This window comes from Oncorhynchus kisutch, linkage group LG3 (assembly GCF_002021735.2).
Source record: "Oncorhynchus kisutch isolate 150728-3 linkage group LG3, Okis_V2, whole genome shotgun sequence".
NCBI classification, from domain to species: domain Eukaryota; kingdom Metazoa; phylum Chordata; class Actinopteri; order Salmoniformes; family Salmonidae; genus Oncorhynchus; species Oncorhynchus kisutch.
Genome location: NC_034176.2, coordinates 43,226,044 through 43,253,208, shown reverse-complemented (window position 1 = coordinate 43,253,208; position 27,165 = coordinate 43,226,044). Strand labels below are relative to the sequence as shown.

Below are 27,165 nucleotides of genomic sequence, written 5' to 3'. Positions count from 1 at the left end.
GGAAAGCACTCGCACATATGAGTCTGTATGGGAATAATTAGATGATAGAAACAGAAACTCGCACATTGCTCTTGCCTGTGTGGGTCATTTCAGTTTATTGGGCTTTCGGCCCAAATGTATTATTTGTATTATTATTGATGATATTCTAGGTGCTGAAGCTGGAGCTCATCCCAGACATCACCATCCCTCCCATCATCGCCCAGCTGGTCAACCTGAAGGAGATGTGGCTATACCACACCCCGGCTAAGATCGAGGCTCCGGCCCTGGCCTTCCTCAGGGAGAACCTCAAGTCCCTCCACATCAAATTCACAGACATCAAGGAGATCCCTCTGTGGATCTATAGTTTGAAGAACCTGAGCGAGCTGCACTTGACGGGGAACCTGAGCGCAGAGAACAATCGATATATTGTTATTGATGGGCTACGGGAGCTGAAGAGGCTCAAGGTAAAATGAACTTTTACAGACTAGCACACTCATCGATAGTCCTTATCAGTGAGGCATTTTTTAGCACCTATTATTGTTATTTTAACTGCCTTGTATTTTTTTCAGTCTACGTACATAGCGCTTTGAGTTTTCTCTAACACTATAAAAATGCTATATAAATTTAAATGCATTTATTATTAAGGTCCTCCGGCTAAAGAGCAACTTGACCAAGCTACCTCAGGTGGTGACGGATGTGGGGGTGCACCTCCAGAAGCTCTCAGTTAACAACGAGGGCACCAAGCTGATGGTTCTCAACAGCCTGAAGAAGATGGTGAACCTGACAGAACTGGAGCTGATACGTTGTGATCTGGAACGCATCCCACACTCTATCTTCAGCCTGCACAACCTGCAGGAGATTGACCTCAAGGTAAGTTTGTCATTGTTGTTTGTTATGTTCCGTGTACTTTTGTGTGTTCTCGCAAATATTATGTGATTTTTCTTGTTTTTAGTTCATCTTGCTGATTTAATTATGTAAAGTGACTTTGGTTTCCCGGACACATTAATTATAGTCCTGGACTTAAAACCATGCTCAGTTAAGATTCTCATTTGGAATCTTTTTTGTTGTTGTTCAGGGCTAAGCTTAATGGGAAACTGGCACGGGGTGTTTTGAAAAGTATGAATAAAATCTATTAAAATTGTCATCATTGAAGGACAACAATCTGAAGACTATCGAGGAGATCATCAGCTTCCAGCACCTGCACCGTCTGGTCTGCCTTAAACTCTGGTACAACCAGATTGCCTACATTCCCATCCAGATCGGCACCCTCAACAACATGGAGAGGCTCTATCTGAACAGGAACAAGATTGATAACATCCCCAGTCAGCTTTTCTATTGTCGTAAGCTACGCTTCCTGGACCTGAGCCATAACAACCTCACCTACATCCCAGCAGATGTGGGCTACCTGCAGAACCTCCAGTACCTGGCAGTCACAGCCAACAGAGTTAGTGCTTTCATTTTCAGCTTTGGTTTGTTGTACTAGACATTTCTGATGGGTTTTAAATACAATTTATTCTGGATTCATTATTTATGAGGAATGTGTTGTCTGTACTGTAGTTGTGTTTACTTATCTGAGAACTGAATCAAATTGCATTAACACAGTGATTTGTGTTTCATTTATTTGATTGGGTTTTCTTAGTCTGTTATAACTAGGTTTAACTCCAGATGTTTTGTCTGATAATTACAGTTTTACACATTGCAGTGTTTGTCACATATCCACCTGATATTATCTCTCTATCTTCTCCCTTTTTTCTACTTCTACCGCGTTTAGATTGAGACCCTGCCCAATGAGCTGTTCCAGTGTAAGAAGCTCCGTACTCTGAACCTGGGGAATAACTGCCTGACGTCTCTGCCATCACGCTTCGGGGAGCTGACGGGGCTGATCCAGCTGGAGCTGAGGGGTAACAGGCTGGAATGTCTGCCCGTAGAGCTGGGGGAGTGCAAGCAGCTGAAGAGGACGGGCCTGGTGGTGGAGGAGGACCTCTTCAACACCCTGCCCACCGAGGTGAAGGAGCAGCTGTGGAAGGTGGACAAGGAGACGGCCTGAACAGATGGGGGTTGGAGGTGGATGTTCACTCCGTTGAAACAGCCAGGGCCCCTGGAGGGCTGGGGAGGACTACACAGACCCAGACAGCACGCTAACCGAGCAGGACCTGCTCACTTTGACTGTACTCTACTGCAGTGTTAAGTTTTACAAGACGTGTGTGGATTGAATGAGATCAGATGTGTTGCATATGAGATTGCAAAATGCAAATGCAATATTCCTGTAAGAGAAAGGACTTAAATAATTAGCCAGCAGATGCATTTTCTGGTGGGCAGTGTTATTGTCATTCAGACAGGGTATATTATCCTGTCATATCGTATCGTAACCCATTTATATAACACAATGCAGTAGACTACCCGTGATCCAGATTCTCTAGGGTGCTACGGGATGTTTGGAGATTTACGGGAACGGGGCTATGGGGAAACATGGGGGAAGGCCTCAGGGCCATGCTTTTTACATTTCAGGTGTAGGGAGGGTTTAGTATTATTTATTTTTTATCGAGTCCTGTAATTGATCAAATGATGTTTTCTCGGTTTTAGAATGACTTGCTTACTATATAACGATGTGTGCCCAATGCTGCCCCAAAACCCTTATTCTCCTCTGGGCACCCAATTTCAAGTGACCTATAGTCTATTTGCTGTGATCCCAATCAAATGATCCATTGCTTATAGGCCTAGGCTATACGAAGTGCATGCTTGGAGAAGCACAAGGCAAAGTTATATTTGTAAGAAAATGAACTTCCTGAATGTTTTTCGCTGTTCTGATGGTGTAGATTAAACTAGACTACACTGCAATGGATATTCCAGTCAAGAACCCTGCCCTGCTCTTGCTGACCAAAACCTGTTTGTGCTATCTAACCAATGGCTGTGCAATGTGGCAGTTCAGGAGGTGAGTCAGATATCTTCTGAAAATAATTTTTTATTCCGGATAATTTGAGTAGGCCTAATTAATTTCAAGTCTTCATTTTAATTTGACTTTACTAACAAGAGGGCTTTGTGTTGGAGCCTATTTCTTCCTATTTAAGAAAAAGAGGTAGGCCTACCTGTTTGACAGATGAAATCATAGGATGTTATAAACAGATTTTTCTCGGCCAGTTCCTCCACCAACCATGCACTCTTTAAAAGCATCTGTCAGTGAAGGACAAAACATGTCATCCCTTGACCCACCTAGACCCCTGGGTGTGTTAAGTGAAAACCACGTCTTGAATTGAGGGGGTATGTGAGAGTATGCCATACCTTTTGTTAAAGAAAATGGCAAAAAGCATAGACCTACCCTTTATTTTTAAGAAAATAAAACGGACCCTATTATATAAAGCAATCTATAATGGTGCTTTAGTCGGTGATGCTTTATGCTAGAATCGAGCTGTAAAATACATGGGAAGGGCGAGACTCCGATGCATATGGGGACGTATTTGGTTTGTCTCTGACATTGAGGCTGAGCTACAACCTTCTATAGCCGACGAGACAAAAAGAAAATGGACTTTGCTTGGGAAGTAATCTAATATGTGTGATTCTGTCGCTATCAATTGAGCTATTAATTTTCTGTAAAATGTTTAAACTCCAACAGCTTTTAGGGAGGTATGCAAGGTCAATGCATTCCTCTGACACAGCAAAACACATGAATAAGAGGAGCCTGCTTGTCATCAGAAACGTGGATTATAACACAGCTGCAATGAGCATTACTATGGATGAAGACAAGATTAACAAAATATGGTCTTTTTACAAAAGTACAACAAATGCATCATAGGAATGATAGCTGGCTATCGCTATGTAAACCTGGAATTGTATGTCAATCACTAACTGCTACAGTACTACCTTTGCTCCTTCTAGCCAAAGGTTAATACAGTATGATCCCCGAAAAAGGGATTATTTTAAATAGGCAGTGCATGGACATTTTCACATGTCAGTTAATGGGAGGAGAGATGTGAATAAAAAGTCAAGAAGATTTAAAGGGATTTATTAAACATATATATTGCACTAGATGGATGAAATCATCTTATCTACAGTAAGAGGATAGTCTTGTATTACACCGTCAGACAAATGCACAAAAAGCACAGTGTAGGCTATTTATGTTATTGGAGGTTATGATGAAATGCAAATGTCCTCAGCAATGCTGGCGTAGACAATCAACTCTATTTTCATGGTGTATTTTCAGTGACATTATGCATGTTATAATGGAATTATGTACATATTAATGCTAGATTACATAGAAAGTGAGACAAGACTAACAGTAAAGACCAGATTAAGCCTAGTCCAGGACTAAAAAACATTCTCCGTCTCAATGGAAATTCGAATTTGAAAGAGGTTTTTATTCCATGACGAGGCTGAATCTGTCTAGGAAACCGACCCTAGATGAGTCCTGCCCATCATCAAGCGTGGGGTGTCTTGAAGAAACTGTCCCCTTATGTCCTGTGCAATGCAGTTTTCAATATGGAAACTGCATTTGATGCACGGGGTGTTTGTTGAAGTCTGAATCAATGTGTAATCCCAAGGAAACCCATTTGAATTTTTTTTAAATCTACTCTCACTCACTAAATCAATCTTATTGAAGCCACTATTTTTAGGTAGTTTTATTGAGTGGTAAAATGAAATGCAAGCAATACTTCATGATATTAATTTGAAGAACAGTCGCACTTAGACATTCCATTTTTCTTCAGTGTTGACAGCTATTAGTACAGTACACCAAAACCTCAGGAAATTGCCATTCAATTTTATCCTCCTTTTGTTGACATTTTTGTTTATTCCACTCAGTATTTTGATGTTAATTTAACAGTTGTTATACCACACATTTTTATATTTCTATACTTTTAAAAATGTTTTCTGGTTTTTATTAGCATTTAATATAATATGAATTGCTGGTTCGAAATTGTCGAACTTTTAATAAAATAAATCTGAAATCATACATCACATGGGGCAATTCATTTCTATGTCTTCTGTTAGTTACATTCTGAAACACCGATTTAACAATGTTCAAGGTTTCTTTTGGTTCTCACTTGAATTAAGAGTATGGAAGGAAAGTATGTTCTGTTTTTAATCTTATTTTTCATCCTTTCCAACATGTCATTTTGACACTTGTTTTTAAATCTCATTACTTTGACTGACAACCCCAGTTTAACTTTTCATTCAGACACAGTGACTAGCAGTCAGTAGTGTAGCACCAGTATTACATTTATAAAAAATAAAAAAATATCAGCACTTTTGGACAATAACTTTGCTATTTTGTTTAAATGACATGAATGTTGTGAACTGTGTCTCATGCTAATTATCCCCTTAAGCATTATCACCATTCCCCTCCTTTACTCTTTCATTCCTGTTATGAAATTATAGTATAATAAATTTAATTATGCACATACTGGTCTCATTTTACCATTTGTTTCCTGAATCAATTTGTTTTGATAAATTAAGTGAGCAAATATCAAGAGGCTTTCTATGGTTATGAAATTCCTATTTTGAAAAAGAGATTTCAGATTTTCTAATAGACGTTTGAACATTTTGTACTTTGTGTACAGAGAGAACCAAAGGTGTCACTCAGCACATGTAAGGAACTTGACAAGAACATTATTTTCATGGTGTTTCATTACTTTAACAGAACATTTCCTTTAATTTTCCCAAATTTTTTTGGTAATGTTCTTGGAACCTTCGCCAAGTGGTTTGACATGTTTTCATATAGTTTGAGAACATTAAGAGACAAAGTTCTTCTGTGAGAATTTCAGTACTTCAATGTTTTCTGCTGGTTTCGATATGGTTCTATTTGAAGTCATGTTTTAAAACTTTGGATAAAACCCACAACACAGTAACATTCAGAGAACGTTCGAAGAATGTTATTTAAAAACATTTGCATTCGGTTCTCAGCGTCAACACAACTCTATCCTTGATCTTGTAAAATGTGTTCAGGTGTGTTGGCTGCACCCACTAATTGGTCACACCTGACCTTAATGAGTGCTTGTTTCCTTTGAAATGGGGTCCGTTTGAATATACTGAAATGAACAGCTTTGCATGAGTAAAAAAGAACATAGTATGCTAGCTCCATACTGGTGGCACAGTGGACTAATTCCATGGCTAGAGAGCAAAATATCATAGGTTTGGAATCTCACTGACACCAATGCCCCAATAAAAAAGGAATGTGTTTCCATAATTAATGCCTAAGCAAATTCCTTTCCATATGTCCTGTCTGTGCTTGAAGTTCAAAACAGTTAAGCTAGCAGTGTTATTAAAAGTCTAATTGTAACATTTAGTGAAAGTTTTAAGGAAGTTATTTAAAAAACTCCAAATAACCTTTACATTTGGTTCCCAAAGATTTCCAGAATGTTATTTAATTACCTTCAAATAACCTATAATTTCCATTCTCAGAACATTAATAAAAACCACCCCAGAAAGCATTTAGGGACCAGAGTAAAATGTTCTCAGAACTTTCCTGCAACCAAAAAAGTGTAGTTCCCAGAACATTCTGATTTACCGGTCAGGAAAGTTATGGATTTGTTACCAAAAGTGTACACTCACCACAACCAAATGTGCTAGCTGCTAGAGCTTGAGATATACGTTCTAAATATGTATTTTTATTCCTTTATCTGTGAATCAGTTTGAGTTGCGGCAGTAGTTGTCTTTGCATCATAGCACCATCGGTTCAGCTCTGAACTCCAAAACAGGGTGTAGTCCTGTTACTGTCACAGAGCTACTGGCCAGGCTAAGTATAACATGGTAAAACAAGGTATTGATTAAAACTGTTTACTTCAAAGATGTTTAGTAAATGCAGCAATGGTTCTCAGCAATAGAAAAACATTTGATCACCTATAAAAAGAAAAGAACACATGAGAGTTTGTGGTCTCGCGCCTATTCATTTGATTTAAAACTCAGACACTTTTGTAGGATTGTCAAACATTTGCCTGCTGACAGTACTTGGCACCTCTGAACAGTGTCGGCAGTCAATCTCTTTGGTGTTCACACAGCAAAGACCCAATAATCTATATAAACCCTTGAATGCTAATGCTATGTATTGGCCATTGAGGTTTGAAGTCGCCGATCGGCGATAATGGTACACCCCAGTAGGAACAGTCATCCATAGGAATCAAGGGTCGGAACCGGTTCAGGGAACAGAACCGAAAACTGGAAAATAACAAAATTATTTGATGAACTGAAAATGAAAGTGATCTATACTGTTCTGGAACAGAACCATTATTGTAAAAGCATGAAAACTGGTTAATAACGTTCTTTTATACATTCCAGAATTGTTTTCCAGTCCCACAAAAATCACAAAAAAGCACCTATGCAAAGCCCTCACTGTCACTCAGAAACTTATTCCAGCATCTCCCTGCCAGCTAGAAATCTTTGCCTATGGGTGTGCGTGTGTGTAGGCTAACTGCCCCTCCCCTCTGAAGCATAAGTTACTGTAGCCTACTGATGATGTTACAAGCATAATTCAGAAATTAGGGAGAGATGTTTAATTAGAGAAGAATGGATTAACTTTTTCAATGCTAGTTAAGGATACTATAGTTATCACGTTTCACATTCGATTTATTAACTACAAAATGGTAAGACGTGTTTTTAATTCTAGTGCTTCTCTGCACACACAAGCTTGTTAGCTGTCTTGCTAAAGTTTGCTCTGGTCCAACGTTAAACCAACTCGGAAGTTCAAATATTCTGCAATCTAGAGTCGGTAGGTTCCTTACTACTGGGTCAGTACCAATGATTTATTTTTACACTCTAGGTCACTGATAGGGGGTGTTGTGTTGAAGCCCTGGTGCCTCCATTTTGGCACTCCCACACCATTGTAAAAAATATACAAATGCATTTATTAAAGTCTATATGAGTTTTTACCACATTTATTATATTACAGACACCTGTAACGGTTTTCTAGGTGTGGTGAAGGAGAGTCGGACCAAAACGCAGCGTGTAGATTGCGATCCATTTTTAATCAAACAAAAGTAAACACGAAATAACACAAACACTACAAAACAATAAACGTAATGAAAACCGAAAACAGCCTATACTTGTGTCAACTAACATCAAACAAGGACATCAAGACACTCAGGACAAATAGGACAATCACCCACGACAAACTCAAAGAATATGGCTGCCTAAATATGGTTCCCAATCAGAGACAACGATAAGCACCTGCCTCTAATTGAGAACCACTCCAGACAGCCATAGACCTTGCTAGATAACCCCACTAGCTACAATCCCAAAAACATACACGCCAAAACCCCAAGACAAAACACACCACAATACAAAATCTCCATGCCACACCCTGGCCTGACCCAATACATGAAGAAAAACACAAAATACTTAGACCAGGGCGTGACAACACCTTTATGCACACTTTGAAACGATATTATGTGACCTAAACATACCAATACAAAATGTAAAAAAGGTATTATTACATTTTCCTTAAATATATATCTTTTTTAGATTACTACACTGTAATATTCATATGTGTAAACATACTGAATTGTAATTGGATGCATTTTACCGACATATCATACTGTGCTATGATTGGTTAAGACCACCCAAATGGTTAGGTCATGGGCAGTTTGATCCTGGTTGGCAATACGTGAACATGCCAGTTATAGCTAGCTAATAAAGAGCTACGTTAAGAAATATCCTGTAGTACTGCATTTTATTATTTTGTACAAAGTGTGCAAAACAAGACATACACCAGTACGATTTTTTAAAATTTAAATACATGTAATTTTGTCCTTGAAACATTTAATGTAAATGCTGTAGAATTCCATTCTTTCCTATGGAGGACTGCTCCTACTGGTGAGTGCCAATATGGCCTAGCGGTGGCTTCAAAGCCTCTCAATGGCCAATACATAGCATTAGCATTCCAGGGTTTATATACCATCATTGGTCGGCACCCAGCAGGTACGCTTTTGTTTTAACAAGGGAAGGAACGGCTTGCCACTGAGATAAGTACCTGTTGGCAGTGAGATTCTCTGTGCGTTTCATGCTTTAAGCTCCAAATTTGTTTGCGTGTCACGTTCGTCGTAATGATTAGACCAAAGCGCAGCATGATAATACATTCTTCTTTTAATGAAGAATAAACACTGAACAAACTCTACAAAACGAACGTGAAGCTATGCGACACGAGTACTGACATGCAACTACACAGACAATAACCCACAAAACCAAAATGAAAAATGGCAACCTAAATAGGATCCCCAATCAGAGACAACGATAAACAGCTGTTTCTGATTGGGAACCAATTCAGGCCACCATAGACCTACATATACCTAGACACACCAAAACCCCATAGCCATACAAAAAACCCTAGTCAATACAAAAACACACATACCACCCTCGTCACACCCTGACCTAACCAAAATAATAAAGTAAACAAAGGTAACTAAGGTCAGGGCTTGACAGTACCCCCCTCCAAAGGCCGCAAACCTAAACCTATATGGGAGGGTCTGGGTGGGCATCTAACCTCGGTGGCGGCTCTGGGTCTGGACGCCGCCCCCCTTCTTTACCCTGAGTCTGCTCTTGTAGCACTGACCCGTGGCCAGTCGCCGGAGGCCCGGGACTGTGGCCCGTCGCCGGAGGCCCCGGACTGGGTACTGTCGCCAGACGCTCTGTACTGCCGAGCCGCACTGTAGGCCTGGTGCGTGGTGCCGGCACTGGTGGTACCGGGCTGGGGACACGCACCTCAGGGCGAGTGCGAGGAGCAGGAACAGGGCGTACTGGACTGCCGAGGCGCACTATAGGCCTGGTGCGTGGTGCCGGCACTGGTGGTACCAGGCTGGGGACATGCACCTCAGGGCGAGTGCGAGGGGCAGGAACAGGGCGTACTGGATCCTGGAGGCGCACTGGGGGCCTGGTGCGTGGTGCCGGCACTGGTGGTACCGGTCTGGGGACATGCACCTCAGGGCGAGTGCGGGGAGGAGGAACAGGGCGTACTGGGCTCTGGATGCACACAGGAAGCCTGGTGCGTGGTGTTGGCACTGGTGGTACTGGGCTGGTGACACGCACCTCAGGGCGAGTGCTGGGAGGAGGCACAGGATACATTGGACCGTGGAGACGCATTGGAGATCCAGAACATAGAGCTGGCTCAATACATCCTGGCTGGATGCCCATTCTAGCCCGGCAAATGCGATGAGCTGGAATAGAGCGCACCGGGCTAGAATAGCGCACTGGAGACACCTTGCACCAACCTAAATAGGATCCCCAATCAGAGACAACGATAAACAGCTGTCTCTGATTAGGAACCAATTCAGGCCACCATAGACCTATACCTAGTCATACCAAAACCCCATAGCTATACAAAAACACAAATACCACCCTCGTCACACCCTGACCTAACCAAAATAATAAAGAAAACAAAGATAACTAAGGTCAGGGCATGACGGCTCCACTAGATACCCAGCTTGTCAGGACCCGGTTACGAACTCAGGTCTCCGGTGTGAGAAACAGTCACTTAGCAAACTGAGCCACTAATAGTCGGCAGAACCCCAGAAGATGAGGCAGAAACAGCAGTACTTGAAAGCCTCAAAAGAGAATCAAAAATAAATAAACGAGAACAAAAACAGAGTACCACAAGAGAGTCCAACTGGAGTAACAAATGTTCACACCATCGCTGGGGCTGGGTGTTAACATTCACACACAGAGCAAAGAACTGAGGAAAACTAAGGGTTTATTCTCCAATCAGAACGTTCTACTGATTATGGATGTAGACTAAGGCATCCATAATAATGGACTAAGGCAAATAATAACTGGAAACAAGTGGAAATAAAAGGGTTAAAAAAGCACAATGGGGGCATATAGTGGCCAAAACCGGAACAATCCTGGCCAGATCCTGACACAGTTAGCACATTTGGTTCCTTGGAAGTTGTAGGAATGTACATGTTTGGTTTCCCATTGGGTCTGGGAATGAAGCCATACATTTCCTGACTAGTATAACTGCACATTTATTTTACATTCTGAGAACAGAAGTGAATTCTGGGAAGTACAATTTTAGGTTTCAGGGAGGTTCTGAGACAGTTTTACTATGGTTCCCTGAACATTTTCCCGGGAGGTTTTATTAACATTCTGAGAACAGAAATGATAGGTTATTTGAATTTGATAAAATAATGTTCTGAGAACGTTCTCTAAACATTGTGAATGTTTTGAACAAAACGTAAAGGTTATAGGGAGGCTTTTTAATAACTTCCCTAAAATGTTAATTGAATGTTTCAATCATACTTTTAATAACACTGCTAGCTAAGGGTAACTGTTTTGAACTCCCAAGCACAGACAGGACACATGGAAATTAATTTGCTTAGGCATCCATCACGCAATACCTATAATCTTCTGTTCTCTATCCATGGAATGAATTAGTCCACTGCCTCACAAGGATGGAGCTAGCATACCATGTTTTCTTTTTACTAATACAAAGCTGTTCATTTTAGTCTATTCAAACAGATCCCATTTCAAAGGAAACAAGCATTCATTAAGATCAGGTGTGCCAATTAGTGGGGCCAGCCAAGACACCTGATCCGACTTAACAAGATAGAAGATAGAGAAAGTTTTGTTGACGCTGAGAACGGAATGTAATATGTTTTTAAACAACATTGTCAGAACATACTTTGAACGTCACTAGTGTTTTCTTGTGGTTTTTCTTGAAAGTTTTATTAATGTTCAGAAAATATGACATTAAATAAAACCACGAGGAAACCTGTAGAAAACGTTACGCTGAAGTACTGAAATTCCCACAGGAGAATGTTGTTTCTTAACTATTTGAGAACATTCCCAATGTCAAACCAGTTGGAGAACATTCCTAGAAAATTAAATGTTACTCAATGTAACCATGTTTGAACTTTTAGGAAACATTCTGTTGAAAGTAATGAAATACAAAGAAAATAAAGTTGTTGTTTCTTTCTTGGAAATGTTTATCATTATGAATTTGTTATTTTACAAATAAAAGCCCTCATCTCTAGCAGAAAAACTATACTATGCTTGTCTGCTTCCTCACTGGTCATCCACCGCGACAGAATACCTCACAGTCACACCAAGGTTCTTCGTAGTCTGGGAGGTGTACACAATAGAGTTATCAATGATGATGGAGAGGACTTGGTGCTGGCAGGCCTTCCCAAAGAATTAACAGCAGTGCTGTCTTGTAGAGCTGGAGGTTGAGAGGGTGGACCAACCTCCAAGCGGGGATATCTGCCAGACACACAGAGAACAAAAGTCCACCACAGATGACTAATGAAACTCACATCACAAATTGTCCACTGAGGGGTTATGGTGGAGGGAAGGAAAAGAGAGGAATTTGTTGCTCAGAAGACAAAACTGTTGACAGTCAAATTTTCTGATCCCTTGCCCTGTAACTTGTCTAGTATCATCATCACCATAAAACAGAACCAACCAGTGAGATAGATTAGATAAGCCATACATGCAGTCAGTATAAAGACTAACATACAATCAAATGTATTCATAAAGACATTTTTACATTAGCAGCTGTCACATGTACACTTCTACAATCTACATACACACATACTTTTTACTCCCATACTTGTGTCTCAGCAAAGATAATCATAAGAGAATAGATAAGGAGAGAAAGAGGACAGACAATCATGCCGTTACACAAACTGAGCATCCACCTACTCTAAGAAGCAGCTGGGCAAAGAGAGAGAGAGAGATACAGAGGGGGAGTCTCAATTGGTCTGTTTTCTCCTCGACTCCTCCGTCCTCCTCCCCTCGGTGACCCAGAAACCGATAAGTGGACTCTATATGTAGTAAAGTGTACATTTGTTAATATGTGAGCATAGGAGTTTCATCCTCTCCTCGATTGCCTCCTTTGGCGGAGGATATTGAATTGCATCCTTTTTGTATTGTTTTGAAATCTGACACACCCACTTTGAATCAGCTGTTTACACGGAGGGAAAAAACATGCACACATTTAAAAACGGTATGCTACTTATCCTTTTATCTATAAAATGTCTAGCACAACTCGCTATATTTCTTTTGACCACTTTCAGTGGTTGAAAAAGTACCCAATTATCGTACTTCAGTAAAAGTAACTTAATAGAAAAGTAAAATACGAGTTGAGTAAATGTCTAAAAGTATTTGGTTTAAAATATGCTCAAGTATCAAAAGTAAATGTATTTTTTTAAATGTACTTAAATAAAAAGTAAATTTCAAATTCCTTATATTAAGCAAACCAGACTGCACCATTTTCTTGTTTTATTTATTTACGGATAGCCGGGGGCACATTTCAACACTCAGACATAATTTACAAACAAATCATGTGTTTTTTTGTGAGTCCGCCAGATCAGAGGCAGTAGCGGTGACCAGGGATGTGTGTGAATTGAACGATCTTCCTGTCGTGCTAAGCATTCAAAATGTAACAAGTACTTTTGGATGTCAGGGAAAATGTATGGAGAAAACAAGACTACAAGCAAGTTGAAAGAGCGTGCTTCTACTTGGAGTAGCTATACCAGCTAGCACATTTGGTTCCTTGGAAGTTGTGGAGTTGGTTTCACACTGGTGGTGGGAACGAAGCCATATATTCCTGACCGGGAACAGAAGTGAACGTTTAGCCTGTTCTTGCAAGAAGGTTCTGAGAACATTTGACTCTGGTTCCTTGAAAGTTTTCCTGGGAGGTTTTATTAACACTCTCAGAATGGAAATTATAAGATATTTGGAGGTTTTTTTTAACGGGGAACTGCCCTCGCTGATTTGGCCTCAATCTTTTTAGCTTGCTTCTCAAGAAATGCTGGCGGCCGTGACAGACGCCAAACGTGAGTTAGCTTGGGGTGTGGTTTGATGTGGGTGTTTTTTGGGTGTCTCCTTGACACCACCAATGCACACCCATGTGTCAGAACTTCCCCTGCAGCAGTTTCCCCCCACTCAATCACAACAAACAAACCTCCTGCAGGTTAATAATTACAGGAAGATGTATGGTGAGATGCCGGGGGGAAGATGTTTGTTATTTATTCATTCTTTATTTATTCAGGGAAAAAACCCATTGAGATCAGGGTCTCATTCACAAGGGTGCCCTGATCACAGCAACACAACAATCAAACACAAGATGAAACAAAACAGCAATCAAATGACAGCAAATTACCTTTGAATAATTGATTTATAAAGCCCTTTTTACATGAGCAGATGTAGAACACCCCAAACAGCAAGCAATGCAGATGTAGAAGCACAGAGTAATATGAGAATATGAGAATATGAGAATATGAGAATTTATGTAGATATTCAAATGTAGTAACAGGTCCATGTAGAATAAACAAACCGTTACATAATACCATAGGCACAGTATCTGTATCGGCTGGTCCCTTGGACCACGAAAGATGAAAGGTGCACATTGTTATATTTGCAGAACACTGATTCTGTCTACATGTTGTCTGGTGGTAATGTGGCTACCTTGACAAACATGTCAGAGTGGTCATACCTTGCTGTGTGGTGTCCTTTATACAACAGGAGTTTCCTTATCATAGAATTACACAGGGTTTCTCCCTCCCCATATAGACTGATACCATTCAATTGAATCATAAAAAAAGACAATACAAGTAAAGGTTGTGTCAAGTAAAATGTTAATGCAGAGTGCCAGGTCTCTCTCCATTCAGAGACATCAGTATCGAGCCCTGTAACATCATCTTGCAAGTCTCCACGTGCTGTGTCCATATACACTACCGTTCAAAAGTTTGGGGTCACTTGGAAATGTCCTTGTTTTTGAAAGAAAAGCTATTTTTTTGTCCATTAAAATAACATCAAATTGATGAGAAATACAGTGTAGACATTGTTAATGTTGTAAATTACTATTGTAGGTGGAAACTGCAGGTTTTTTATGGAATATCTACATAGGCGTACAGAGGCCCATTATCAGCAACCATCACCCCTGTGTTCCAATGGCATGTTGTGTTAGCTAATCCAAGTTTATCATTTTAAAATGCTAATTGATAAATAGAAAACCCTTTTGCAATTATGTTAGCACAGCTGAAAACTGTTGCCTGATTAAAGAAGCAATACAACTGGCATTCTTTAGACTAGTTGAGTATTTTGGAGCATCAGCATCTGTGGGTTCGATTACAGGCTCAAAATGGCCAGAAACAAATAACTTTCCTCTGAAACTCATCAGTCTATTCTTGATCTCAGAAATTATAGCTTTTCCATGCAAGAAATTGCCAAGAAACTGAAGATATCGTACAGCGCTGTGTACTACACCCTTCACAGAACAGCACAAACTGGCCCTAACCAGAATAGAAAGAGGAGCGGGAGGCAGAGTTCCTCTGTCCAGTGTTTGTGTACTTTTGCCCATCTTAATCTTTTATTTTTATTGGCCAGTCTGAGATATAGCTTTTTCTGTGCAACTCTGCCTAGAAGGCCAGCATCCCGGAGTCACCTCTTCACTGATGACGTTGAGACTGGTGTTTTGTGGGTACTATTTAATGAAGCTGCCAGTTTAGGACTTGTGAGGTGTGTGTTTCTCAAACTAGACACTCTAATGCACTTGTCCTCTTCCTCAGTTGTGGCCCGGGGCCTCCCACTTCTCTTTCTATTCTGATTAGAGCCCGTTTGTGCTGTTCTGTGAAGGGAGTAGTACACAGCGTTGTACAATATCTTCAGTTCAAAGCATCACCCAGGTGGGTGCTACACTGTCGGCAACGGATGATCGGCTACTATGGAGGAACTGGGAACGTCAGACAAAGCAATGGGCCCTGATAAAAAGCTCCTAGCTTGTCTGACTTTCTCATTGGCTGCACTGTACCATCGATGCACCCTCTGCTCAATCCATATTGACTTTTCCGAACTGCCTCAACTCCATTTGATTTCCATCTTTAATTTGTTGTTCATTTATGAATAATATATTCTGTTAACAAGAAGACCACAATGGAAAGTTGTTTAAACATGTTTTTGTGTTATCCTCTATGATTTTTAAATGCATTGTATCCACATGAGGTTGTATTATGTTTTTTTATTTTGTCAAATAAATCAAATCCTACATATCCCGCGCCCGAATCTACATCCATAATCAGTAGAACGTTCTGATTGGAGAATGAACAAGAAACTATGAAAATCAGTTTTTAGCTTCTATGTTTTGAGCTAGAGGTCTGCTATTGGACTAAATGATCTAAATGGTCTGCTATTGGCTATGATTCTAAACACATTCGTTAAATCAATGCTTGTAGCTCTGTTAGTCCAATAATATTATTTTGGTTTGAAATATTACTTGTGTTTTACATTTTGTACCAAATAAAGTATTTATAATAAAGTGTGTGTTTTAATTTTTCCATCATGATGATAAACTTGAATCGCCTTCGTTTGTGAAATCCATAAAGAAAACTACATTCTGGCATTTATTTCTGTCTCATTTTGATGACGTCAGAATATCGCGTAAATAACTTGGGACGGAGTTGCTAAACACTGCCACGAGTGAACGTGACCGATTTTACAGATTTAAACCTGGTTGTAGTCATTTAAAAGCCGTTATGGCTTCAGGGGAAGGATTTAAGGTGAGTCAGAATTATTTGTGCATGCTCATGTTAGATTAGCACACTGTCAAACGCTGCCTATTGCCTTATCTGTTTGCTTAAATATGTTGTAAACTCGCCGCAAGCAGCATATCGAAATGGAATCTTCACAGAACCTTAATGTTTTTGTTTACATTCTTTTTTTTGTCTCTTTAGGTATCATCTTTGAAAGACAAAGTGACTTTGATCACAGGTGCCAGCTCGGGCATCGGGGCAGGGACAAGCATCATGTTCGCTAAACTTGGTGCCTTGCTCGCATTGAACGGGCGCGACGTGGAAAACCTCACCAACATAGCAAAACAGTGCACGGACCTGGGTGCTGCGGAGGTACAGTCCAGTGTGCAATTCATGTCATTGTCATGTTGATACAAAGTAACAGATAATTTACGCTGACATGGTGTAGTATTTGTTACAGAGTAGCTAACTATAACGTTCTACATTCAGTCCTTCTGCCCAGGTGGGTGGGTTGTCACTATAGTAGAATGGTCTAAATTAAAATGTGCAAAATCCGCACCGAGGTATAGACTCCGGTTGGATATTCGCCTGTAGCTTTCCTTACGTCCACCAACAGCAGTTAACATAACCAATGCTCCTAAAACTTTAAAAACGGGTTCTAGTGGATTTACATCTCGCACTATTTTAAATTATTTATTTACATTTTTTAATTTCAATTGTCCTGACCTCAAACAAGGTTCAGAATGTCCACGACTACCCTTCTATATTGCACACCTTTTTCATCTCACACGATTTTAAATACATTTTTCCAAATGTAACATTTCAATAGTTCCTTGGTCATGTGACCTACTGACTACAAAATAAGGTTCAGAATATACACTCAGTCGACGTACATATTGCCCACCCTTTAGTTTGTCCATTTTCATCTCACATGATTTTACATGAACTTTGTAATTCAATAGCTCTTTGGTCATGTGACCTACTGGACTCAAACTACTTTCAGAATGTCAACAGACATTGTTGACAGTGGAAACTGGCGCCGCGAGGCATCCAGTGAGGTAACGCGACCGATCCCGGAGAAGCTGGCGGAGCCCCGGGGAGAGTTCTCTTTTGTTTGTGACGTGCAGGGTTCCCTGGAATAGGTTCGCCCCGAGAGAGGGGCCCAAGCCCTGGAAAGCGTTGCGGTTTCGGTGCCGTCCGGTGAGCTCTCCCTGGCCCTTGAAAATCCAGGGGAGAGGGTGTAAATCTTACGCCAGGCCGTACCCGTATCCGCAGCAGGTCTCCAAGGTGAACAGCCACTGGCAGGTGGGGAGTTTGACTGGGGAGGTGCACCTGTCAAACAGTAATGCAGGTGTCCTAAGGTGAGCTTAGGGAGGACATAAACTTCCCGTGGAGAAGAAGTGCTAAACCTCGCTTGATCTTGACTTTCAGTATGAATACAGACCGTGAAAGCGGGGCCTCACGATCCTTCTGAATTTTTGGCTTTTAAGCAGGAGGTATCAAATGTTAACACAGTGATAACACGTGCTTCTACACCTGCATTGCTTGCTGTTTGGGGTTTTAGGCTGGGTTTCTGTACAGCACTTTGAGATATCAGCTGATGTACAAAGGGCTATATAAATAAATTTGATTTGATAACTGGCTTGTGGCGGCCTAGCGTTCATACTGACGTGGCTTTTCGATCCTTCGATGTCGGCTCTTCCAATCATTGTGAATCAGAATTCACCAAGCGTTGATCACTCGTAGACTACCTGATTCTGGGTCAGGGTTTAATACGTAGCAGAGCAGCTTACTCGCTGTGATCTATTGAAAGTCAGCCCTCGATCCAAGCATTTGTCGGGGACGGAAGGCATCTTCCTCCACAATCCTCCTCCTTTACTTAAGGTTTACCAGGTCCACGGAGAAGGGCCAGACACAGAGTGTGAGAGAGCCCAGGCAGGTGTGTAGAAGGCATAAGACATTGACATGGGGCTCTGGATAGGTTGGGGGCTAGGTGGTGGTCGCCCGTCCTCTGGTGGGACTGTGAGTCAGGTTGGGACTCGCTGTGGAAGTCAAAAGGTTACCAGGTGCACAAGGAGGCCTCCCCCAAGGCGGGGGGCACTCAGAGTCTGAGCAGGAGCGGCCGGACTCGGACTGGGGGCAGCACTCAGGCTGTGGAGGTTGGGTTGGGGACTTTGTCTCTGAGTGGATAAAAGCGGGCAGGTCACCAGGTGCCCAGAGCTTATTTCAGGTTACCAGGTGCACAAGGAGGCCTCCATCAAGGCGGGGGGGCACTCATATTCCAAGCAGGGGCGGCCGGACTCAGGCCATGGAGGTTGGAGTGGGGACTTGGGTGGGTTACCAGGAGCACAGAGCCTGTTTCAAATGACCAGGTGCCAAGAGCCTGTTTCGGGTTACCAGGTGCACGTGGTTCCTGACAGCGGGACAATAGACATCTTCGCAATTCCAGGGAGTAAGCTATATTCTAAGGCCAAGGGAGAGGGGTGTTGACCAGGTAGGGAGAGTAGGTCTGGAGGTCTGTAGTTCCAGGGAATAAGCTATACACTCAGGGCCAGGGAGAAGGTGGGCAGGGAGTGTAAGCCTAGAGGCCAGGAGTCACCAGGTCAATGGGGGTCTGCTTGGAGGTCAGGAAGGCCCAAGTGAATAGGTGTGTAAGTGACACAGTCCTTCAGGGGGGCAGAGCAGGCAAATTAATGTAAGATGATGTGAGATGAAAATGGACAAACAAAAGGGTGTGCAATGTTCAGGCCCACTGTTTTGACATTCTGAACCTTGTTTGAAGTCACTAGGTCACATGACCAAGGAGCTATTAAAATTCAAATGTAAAACAAAGTTTGTACTTTTTACGTTGCCTAACTAATTCAATTAGGAATACAAAATGCTGCTCACATTTCCACGTTAATTTGCTTTGCAATGCTAATAAATGTCCAAATTGTGAAAATAAGACCTGTGCAATGTTGTGTGCAATTTTTCCAACATCATGACACTTATTTGGAGCCTGTGGCTCAAGTGGTTTGAAAGCTATTGAGGTTTGGAAGCATGAATATCCGTCAAATATCCAACCTGAAACTGTCTTTACCTTGGTAAAATCCGCCCACTAGTTCCCTTGGCGAGCTATATCGAACCCCCCTAATTGCAATACCTGTATTATGACAGTACGACACTAACAAAAGTGATGAATGAGTAACATGATCTGTCCATTGCTGCCCACCAGCCCTTGCTTGTACCAGGGGACCTGACCAACGAGGACACCGTAAAGAAGACAGTGGAACTGACCATTGCCCACTTTGGCCGGCTGGATGTGCTGATCAATAGCGCTGGCATTCTGGCCATGGGCAGCATTGAGACAGGTGACCTGGCTCAGTATGACAAGGTCATGAACGTCAACGTCAGGTAGGATTAGCAGACCTATAATGCCCTAAAGAATAGACTTCATGATAGACTGAAGATTATATGTAACGTAGGGCCTTGAATGACATCTAGGGCACCACAAACTAAAAAAAGAAGCTTTCATTAGATGAAGCCTGAAATCTATGTTCTGTGTTTATTAATTGCAGTGCATTGTTATGCAAAATCATGTACGAGAAGATCATGTCAGTATTTTTCAGACACTAACATCTCTACTTGGACTGTTGCCCCGCCCCCTTTCTTTCTGAATGTTTTTGTTATTCTACAGATCAGTGTACCATCTGACTCAGCTGTGTGTGCCCCACCTCATCAGGACTAAGGGTTCTATTGTCAATGTGTCCAGTGTCAACGGGCAACGATCAGTGAGTATTACCAGACCATCGGGGGTTTGTGTGTGTTTCTTTGTCATTCTTTTGGTAGCGGAGGCAAGTCAGGCTCATGCTCTCTTGATGAGGTAGCCCTGCCTCTGACAAAAAAATAATAATAATCTGTGTCACCTGCCCGAAATGGAAATGTACTCCTAGCCTTATGGTTGAGATGTTGGATTCCCAAACAGGAGACTGAGCTTCAGATCCCACCTGTGACACTATTCCAGTATGATTTCTGATGCACACAATTGTACATTTGTTTCTAGTTCCCAGGTGTCCTTGCCTATTGTATGTCCAAGTCCGCTATTGACCAATTCACACGATGCATAGCACTTGGTAAGAATGATTTGTTTTTCTCCCATTCACTTTTCATTCTATTTTCTGTAATATGTATTATTATTATTAGTGGGTGAAAATAAAGGAGATACTCAAACGACTCCTATTTCTCCCAGAGCTAGCGTCGAAGCAGGTGCGAGTGAACTCTGTCTGGTATGTCAAGTCTGTTTTGATACTTAATTATTATTTGTTATGTAGTTATTACCACCATATTGATCTCTCTCTCTGTCTTTCCCCTTCCAGTCCTGGTGTGATCATAACAGATGTCCACAGGAGAGCAGGCCTGGATGAGGAGCAGTATGCTCAGGTAACCTACTATGTTATACAGGGACCTAACACATTGTTTTACAAGGTTGTGTTCACTGGATGGCGTTCCAAAATGTATGTACTGTATATTGTAAAATGTCAATGTTTAGAGAGCTCATGGCTTACTATATGACAGAGAATGTTGTCAGTCACCTAGTTATAATGCAATATCTTTCTGTCTCTCCGAACGCACTCACTTGCTCTCTCCTACCCCGTCTCTCTTTCTCTCCATTTTCCTCTCTCCTCCCCCTTCAGTTCCTTGAGAAGTGTAAGCAGACCCACGCCCTGGGGAGACCAGGTGAGGTAGAGGAGGTGGCCCATGCCATAGCCTTCCTGGCGTCAGATGCTGCCACCTTCATTACCGGGGTCAACCTACCTGTGGATGGGGGGCGCCACGCCATGTGTCCAAGATAATATCCTGTGACATGATCATTGACTGGCAGCCGATACAAACCTGAACTGTCTCCCTTGGTTTGTGTTATTTAAAAAATTATATATTTTGAGTCTAGACAGACAGAATATAATGAAATGTATAGTATGCCCTAGTATGCTATAAAAGTGAAATCATGTCAAGATCCTTTAGTTCTTCTGTGTTCAACTAGATGACTGTACGCTTAGATGGGAGATTGGGTTTCAAACTGGAACATGAGTGCCCTCGTGGTGAAGATGTGAAGTGTAAGAATTTTTACACTTTAAAAGGGAAAACTTTTCATATTTCAGTTGCAATAATACATTAGCTATTTTACAACAACAACAAAAAGCCTCGGTGTATGCACTATGATAATAATGAATTCAATATTTTATTGACAACTTTTATTGAAAACTAACTCCGTTCAAGGTGTCTTTGTAGCTAACAATTTAAAATGTTAAAACACAATGGTCTTTTTGGGTTTCAAATATTTATTGAACACCTGAATGTTGAAGAAAAGGAAAGTGAAAACTAGAAGCTGCAATATTTTGAAGCAGAGGATCTGCAAAGATGAATGAATGAGCATTATAACCACTAACATCTATCCCTTAACCTAAACAAAAATCTGCTGTCTGACTCAGATGTGTTAAAGTAATGAAATAAATGCAAATGGAGGGCTCTGAGTTGTGTGATGAGAGGTATTCTGAGTTTATGGTTGGTGTGATGAGAGGTATTCTGAGTTCATGGTTGGTTGGTCTGTAGAGTATCACAAACATGGTCAACAATAAGGTGTAAAACAGTAAGTGTAAAAGCATTAAACGGTCCAAATACAGTACAGTTTCGAAGAAGAAAAAAGATAACGAAATCCATGAAGCCACAAATGTATGCAAAATAACAAATGCTCTGATGATGGGAAGTGTAATAGATGACAAAGTCGCAAAACCCATGGACATTAAATAACATAAATTAGCATGTTGGGATCCACTGTATACAACAAAAAGCTTTGCATAATTATATACATTCAACAAGTAATAAAAACAAGACCTAAATCTTCAATAATAGCTTCAGACTCGGACAAAGGGGATACAATGATGATGCAGGGGGAAAACGCTGTTTTGTTAGCTTGAAAAGTGAGTTTGATTTTTTAAAAATTACTTGCATTCGTAATGTATAAAAAAATATTCCCTTTTGAAGTATAAAAGGCATGTAGATATATTCTGTCAAGATTAAACAAGACCCACCACGGGAGTCGGTTAATTATTTTAGCACCAGGTATCAGGTGTCGTCTCTGTTTCTCAGTTGAAAGCACCATAGCTCGATGAGAGGTAGACAGACTGACACTCTTCTGGATCCACTCTCTCTTACAAGCTTCAATTCACTTGACTAGGGAAACGCACATCAGACATGTTTGTGTGTGTGAATGCAATAGTTTTTATAGCCTGGTGGGCATTTCTTCTGCACCAATTCACAAGTACAAGTAGATTCATACCTCATCTGCAGACTAGGCAGGAGAAGATGGCTGGAAAGCATACACCTGTGGATGTATGATAGGAACTATTCCTACACCTGAATGTTATGATACTATTATATCCAATGTTTTGAGATCACTGTAAACCTGAATTGCTTTGAAAAGTTGCAGAAGGAGATGTCTATTGCACTTTTATATTAAGATATACATGTAACATGTATAAATAATATGTATATGTGTGACATTTTAACAAGATGTACTGCATAACATGCTAATACATGTATAATAGTTCCCTATTACTTTATACATCTTTCATTACATGTTGAGTGCAGACCATGAAAAGGAATAATTTAAAAATGTTGTCCAAGTGTGATGTCAGAAGAGAGATTGTCATATTATTTTCTCTCACTCTGGCATTCAGGGCTCATACTGTGCAACAGTAAAACAAGTCCCTGAAAGAAGCCAAAGCTTAATATCTTCTCCTCAGGCAGGCAGTAGGAACTATAGTGTGAGATGCCCCATTGTATCTCTGCAGTTTCTCCTGGTCAGTCCCTCAATGGCGCCCCCTTTCTGTTTCTGCAGTCCGAGCATATGCTGCAGGGTAAGGGACCTGACCTGCCCTGCATCTCCTGATGGGCCCCAGTATATGGGGACAGGGAGCCCCTCCTAACCTCCACCATCCCCCTTAAGTCACTCCTATGAGGAGGCTGTGTATGTAATGTATTTTGGGCTTCTATAACAACAGGCCTCTATAGGAAGCACACAGGGCCCACCTCTAGGTGGTAGTGTGAGCCAGGCTCTGTGGCTGGTAGGTTATACACGTTCAGGATGGGGAGTAAGTTGGGGTCCTGGGTCTGGAAGATGAAATGGGTCTGGTGCCAGCGGCCATCTTTGATCTGAAAGACAAGGAAGTTCTGCTGGTTAGAAAATCTTTGAGATAAAAGAACAAAACTATTTGAATATTGGAGCACAGAGTATAAAACAAAATGCAGAGGCTGAACAGTATTTGGTCATGCTTTGCACTATTGGCAGATTGATATGAAATAAAGCGCCTTCTGAGAGTATTCAGCCGCATCCCTGGACTTTTTCAGATTTTTGTTACAGCCTTAATTTAAAATGGATTTAATTCAGATTTGTCACCATTTCAAAGTGGAATTATGTTTTTTAAATGTTTTACAAATTAATAGAAAATGAAAAGCTGAAATATCTTGAGTCAATATGTATTCAACCCCTTTGTTATGGCAAGCCTAAATAAGTTCAGGAGTAAAATGTGCTTAACAAGTCACAAGTTGCACAGACTCACTCTGTGTGAAATAGTGTTTAAAAAGATTTTTGAATGTCTACCTCATCTCTGTACCCCACACACACACGCACAATTATCTGTAAGGTCCCTCATTCAAGCAGTGAATTTCAAACACATATTCAACCACAAAGACCAGGGTTGTTTCCCCAATGCCTCAGAAAGAAGGGTACCTATTGGTAGATGGGTAAAAAAAAAAAAGACATTGACCCTTTGAGCGTGGTGAAGTTATTATTAGTTACACTTTGGATGGTGTATCAATACATCCAGTTACAGAAATAATACAGGCGTCCTTCCTAACGCAGTTGCCGGAGAGGAGAGAAACCGCTCAAGGATTTCACTATGAGGCCAATGGTCACTTTAAAACAGTTACAGAGTTGAATGGTTGTGACAGGAGTAAACTGATGGATCAACAACATTATAGTTACTCCATTATACTAATGTAATTGACAGAGTGAAAAGAAGGAAGCCTGGCCAAACAAATATTCCAAGGCATACATCCTGTTTGCAACAAGGCACTAAAGTAATACTGTAAAAAATATAGCAAATTCAACACATTACTGAGTACGACTCTCCATATTTTCAAGCATAGTGATGGCTGTATCATGTTACAGGTGTGCTTGTAATCATTAAGGACTGGTGAGTTTTTCAGGATGAAAATGAAACAAAATACAGCTAAGCACAGGCAAAATCCTAGAGGAAAACCTGGTTCAGTCTGCTTTCCACCAGACACAGATTAATTCACCTTTCAGCGGGACAATAACCTAAAGCACAAGGCCAAATATACACGAGTTGCTTACCAAGAAGACAGTGAATGTTCCTGAGTGGCTGAGTTACAGTTTTGACTAAAATCTACTTGAAAATCTATGGCAAGACCTGAAAATTGGTGTCTAACAATGACCAGCAACCAATTTGACAGAGCTCAACATTTTTGAAAATAATAATGGGCAAATGTTGCACAATCCAGGTGTGGAAAGCTTTTAGAGACTTACCCAGAAACACTCAGGTCTAATCGGTGCCAAAGCTGCTTCTACAAAGTATTGACTCGGGAATGGAAATACTTCTATAAATTAGATATTTTCAAAACATTTTATAAAAATGGCAAAAAAAAGACATGATTTCACTTTGTCATTATGGGGTGTTGTGTGTAGATGGGTGAGACATTTTTATTTTATTTTATTCAGGCTGTAACACAACAAATTGTGAATTAAGTCAAATAATTTCTGATGGCACTGTACAACTGGGTAATTACATTCTGGTTAGATAAGTAATAATAGAGTATCCTTATTACATGGTATACTGGCGCATTCATGCAAAGTGTTGCAGAGCAATCTTTGACTGGTCAACATACCCAGCAGTCATCCCTCACAACGTGGGGCTCTAAGAGTCCTCCAGCCTGGATCATGTCTCCACTCCAGGCCTTGAAGCGCACAGCGGTGGGGGAGGGCTCCAGGGAGGAACTGTTGGCCCACACAGGGACGTTCAGGCAGTGGATGGTGACGTGTTGCACTGCCTCAGAGCTCAGGAGGTGGAGGAAGTTAATTTGGATGCGACCTACACCAATCTCCAGCTGCAGACAGAGACAAAAGTCAACTACCGTTACAATTCCATCCGTAGTCTCTTGTGACAGACGAAACACCAGCAGGCTGCAAGATTTGGTTCTAGGTGCCGAGATGACTAAATCTCCCAAAATCCTATTTGAACTTAAAGGTTAGGGCTTGTCAAAAAGCCACAAAAGACAGGAAATTCAAATGAGCCAGATAGTGAGAGCAATAGAGGTTGATGCTGACCTTGGATACTGTGATGGGTTTCAGACAGGTCTGGCCGCCGCTGCTGAAGTTACACGTCACTTCGATTGTGTCAGCCGAGCAGCCGAGATTTGGGTCGACCCAGTAAGTGCCTTAAGGGAGGGAAAATAAACTGAGTGAAAAGGGATTTTGGATACAGGAGTAGTGTAATTTCACCAGAGTGGACACCTATTGACAGCTGAGTTCTGAGGGGCTATGGCAAGGATGTATATAGTGCTTTTGGAAGAGGTGTCACTAGCTTCGTCAGGTATATAGACGTATTGTTTATGCCGTAGTTATAGCACATATGAGCCCAGAGTCACGTGCAGGTTAAACTATTGGCCCTAGGACCTAGTAACTGAATAAATTAACCTTATATTTTTCTGTGGAAATAATGTCACAGCTGTTCATGTCTTTCAGTTGACATTAGTTCCAACTTCCTTACCATCGTTCATCCTCTGTTCACAGTCCTTGAGGTCTCGGCAGATGCGTGCTGGGTTGTCGTGGGTGCCTAGCGGGTTCTTCAGGCTCTGGATCAGTGTGCTGAGGTAGTGGAGGGTCTTGAAGATCTCTGTACCCTGGTGGTCCAACATGGGCAGGTCCATGACATGGTAACTCTAGAATGGAATGAGGACAATGGTCACACAGCACCACTAGGAGATAAATTGCCTCTGTATAAGGTAGACACATGATAATGTGCTAAAATGTATGAAGACAAAGTCAACATATGGGGAGCCTACAGTAGCCCATAATCATTGATTTGTAAGAGACTTACTTCAGTTTTGTACATCTAACTCCATATAACGGGCACCATGTTTGATGTGCACCACATTTTACACACCGACATTAACACACACAATTACCCTCTGGCCACATTGATGAATTCCCAAGGGATCATCTCACAGAGTACTCACCTCTGACCTCAGTGCAGCATGGGAATCAATAATGACTTGGAAAGCAGCTCCAATAGCCTCCTTTCTCTGGAAGAGATGACAAAATGACACAGTAAGTCCACCCTGGAACACTTACTTTCACGCCTCTTCATCCTTCCTGACACAGTCAAGTTTTAACACAAGGGTAAAGCAGACTTACAAATGTCAGAGAACCAGGAAGACCCTAGAAACCAAAGGAAATAGAAAGTGGGTTTTAATGTATTGTGCAGTCATAGTACAGTATACAAAATAATTAATATTAAAATCAGGTTAACACTGCCACAGAGTAACATAAATAACACAAAGGACTTACTGGGGGCCCGGGTGGTCCACGTGGACCAGGAAGGCCCCTTGGTCCTTGCACCCCCTGTTTATGAAAAGAAACAGAAACACGCTTGGATTAATAAACCCCCAATACACTAGA

At 41.2% G+C, this 27,165-nt stretch overlaps 3 protein-coding genes across 13 annotated transcripts in view; 2 read left to right on the top strand and 1 right to left on the bottom strand.

Moving 5' to 3' along the window:
- lrrc8ab (leucine rich repeat containing 8 VRAC subunit Ab) overlaps nt 1-5,374 on the top strand; it is a 31,821-nt gene extending 26,447 nt beyond the window's left edge. For all 10 annotated transcript variants that reach the window (XM_031806724.1, XM_020475468.2, XM_020475462.2 and 7 more), the window contains 4 exons: nt 150-443; nt 625-849; nt 1,133-1,423; nt 1,751-5,374. In XM_031806724.1, the coding sequence (XP_031662584.1) occupies nt 150-443; nt 625-849; nt 1,133-1,423; nt 1,751-2,026 (1,086 nt within the window). In that variant the 3' untranslated portion in view covers nt 2,027-5,374. The remainder of the gene's footprint in view (nt 1-149; nt 444-624; nt 850-1,132; nt 1,424-1,750) is intronic.
- Nucleotides 5,375-16,304: 10,930 nt separating this feature from the next.
- On the top strand, nt 16,305-21,946 carry zgc:101858 (SDR_c11 domain-containing protein). 2 transcript variants are annotated; one of them, XM_020475410.2, is made up of 8 exons: nt 16,305-16,454; nt 16,629-16,799; nt 19,642-19,820; nt 20,104-20,197; nt 20,470-20,539; nt 20,656-20,692; nt 20,783-20,846; nt 21,101-21,946. In XM_020475410.2, exons 1-8 carry the CDS (start codon nt 16,431-16,433, stop codon nt 21,257-21,259), a joined length of 798 nt encoding a protein of 265 aa, XP_020330999.1. In that variant the 5' UTR covers nt 16,305-16,430; the 3' UTR covers nt 21,260-21,946. The 2 variants fall into 2 exon arrangements, with proteins under 2 accessions (XP_020330999.1, XP_031662553.1); XM_031806693.1 differs by having other exon boundaries at nt 16,325-16,454; nt 20,656-20,846; nt 21,101-21,937.
- A 99-nt stretch (nt 21,947-22,045) lies between these two features.
- The window catches only part of col27a1b (collagen, type XXVII, alpha 1b), a 144,016-nt gene continuing 138,896 nt past the window's right edge, over nt 22,046-27,165 (bottom strand). The window contains exons 54-60 of the mRNA XM_031806685.1: nt 27,055-27,108; nt 26,902-26,925; nt 26,724-26,789; nt 26,255-26,426; nt 25,813-25,922; nt 25,374-25,592; nt 22,046-23,618 (exon numbers count right to left, since the gene is read on the bottom strand). Coding sequence (XP_031662545.1) covers nt 23,472-23,618; nt 25,374-25,592; nt 25,813-25,922; nt 26,255-26,426; nt 26,724-26,789; nt 26,902-26,925; nt 27,055-27,108 — 792 coding nt within the window. The 3' untranslated portion in view covers nt 22,046-23,471. The remainder of the gene's footprint in view (nt 23,619-25,373; nt 25,593-25,812; nt 25,923-26,254; nt 26,427-26,723; nt 26,790-26,901; nt 26,926-27,054; nt 27,109-27,165) is intronic.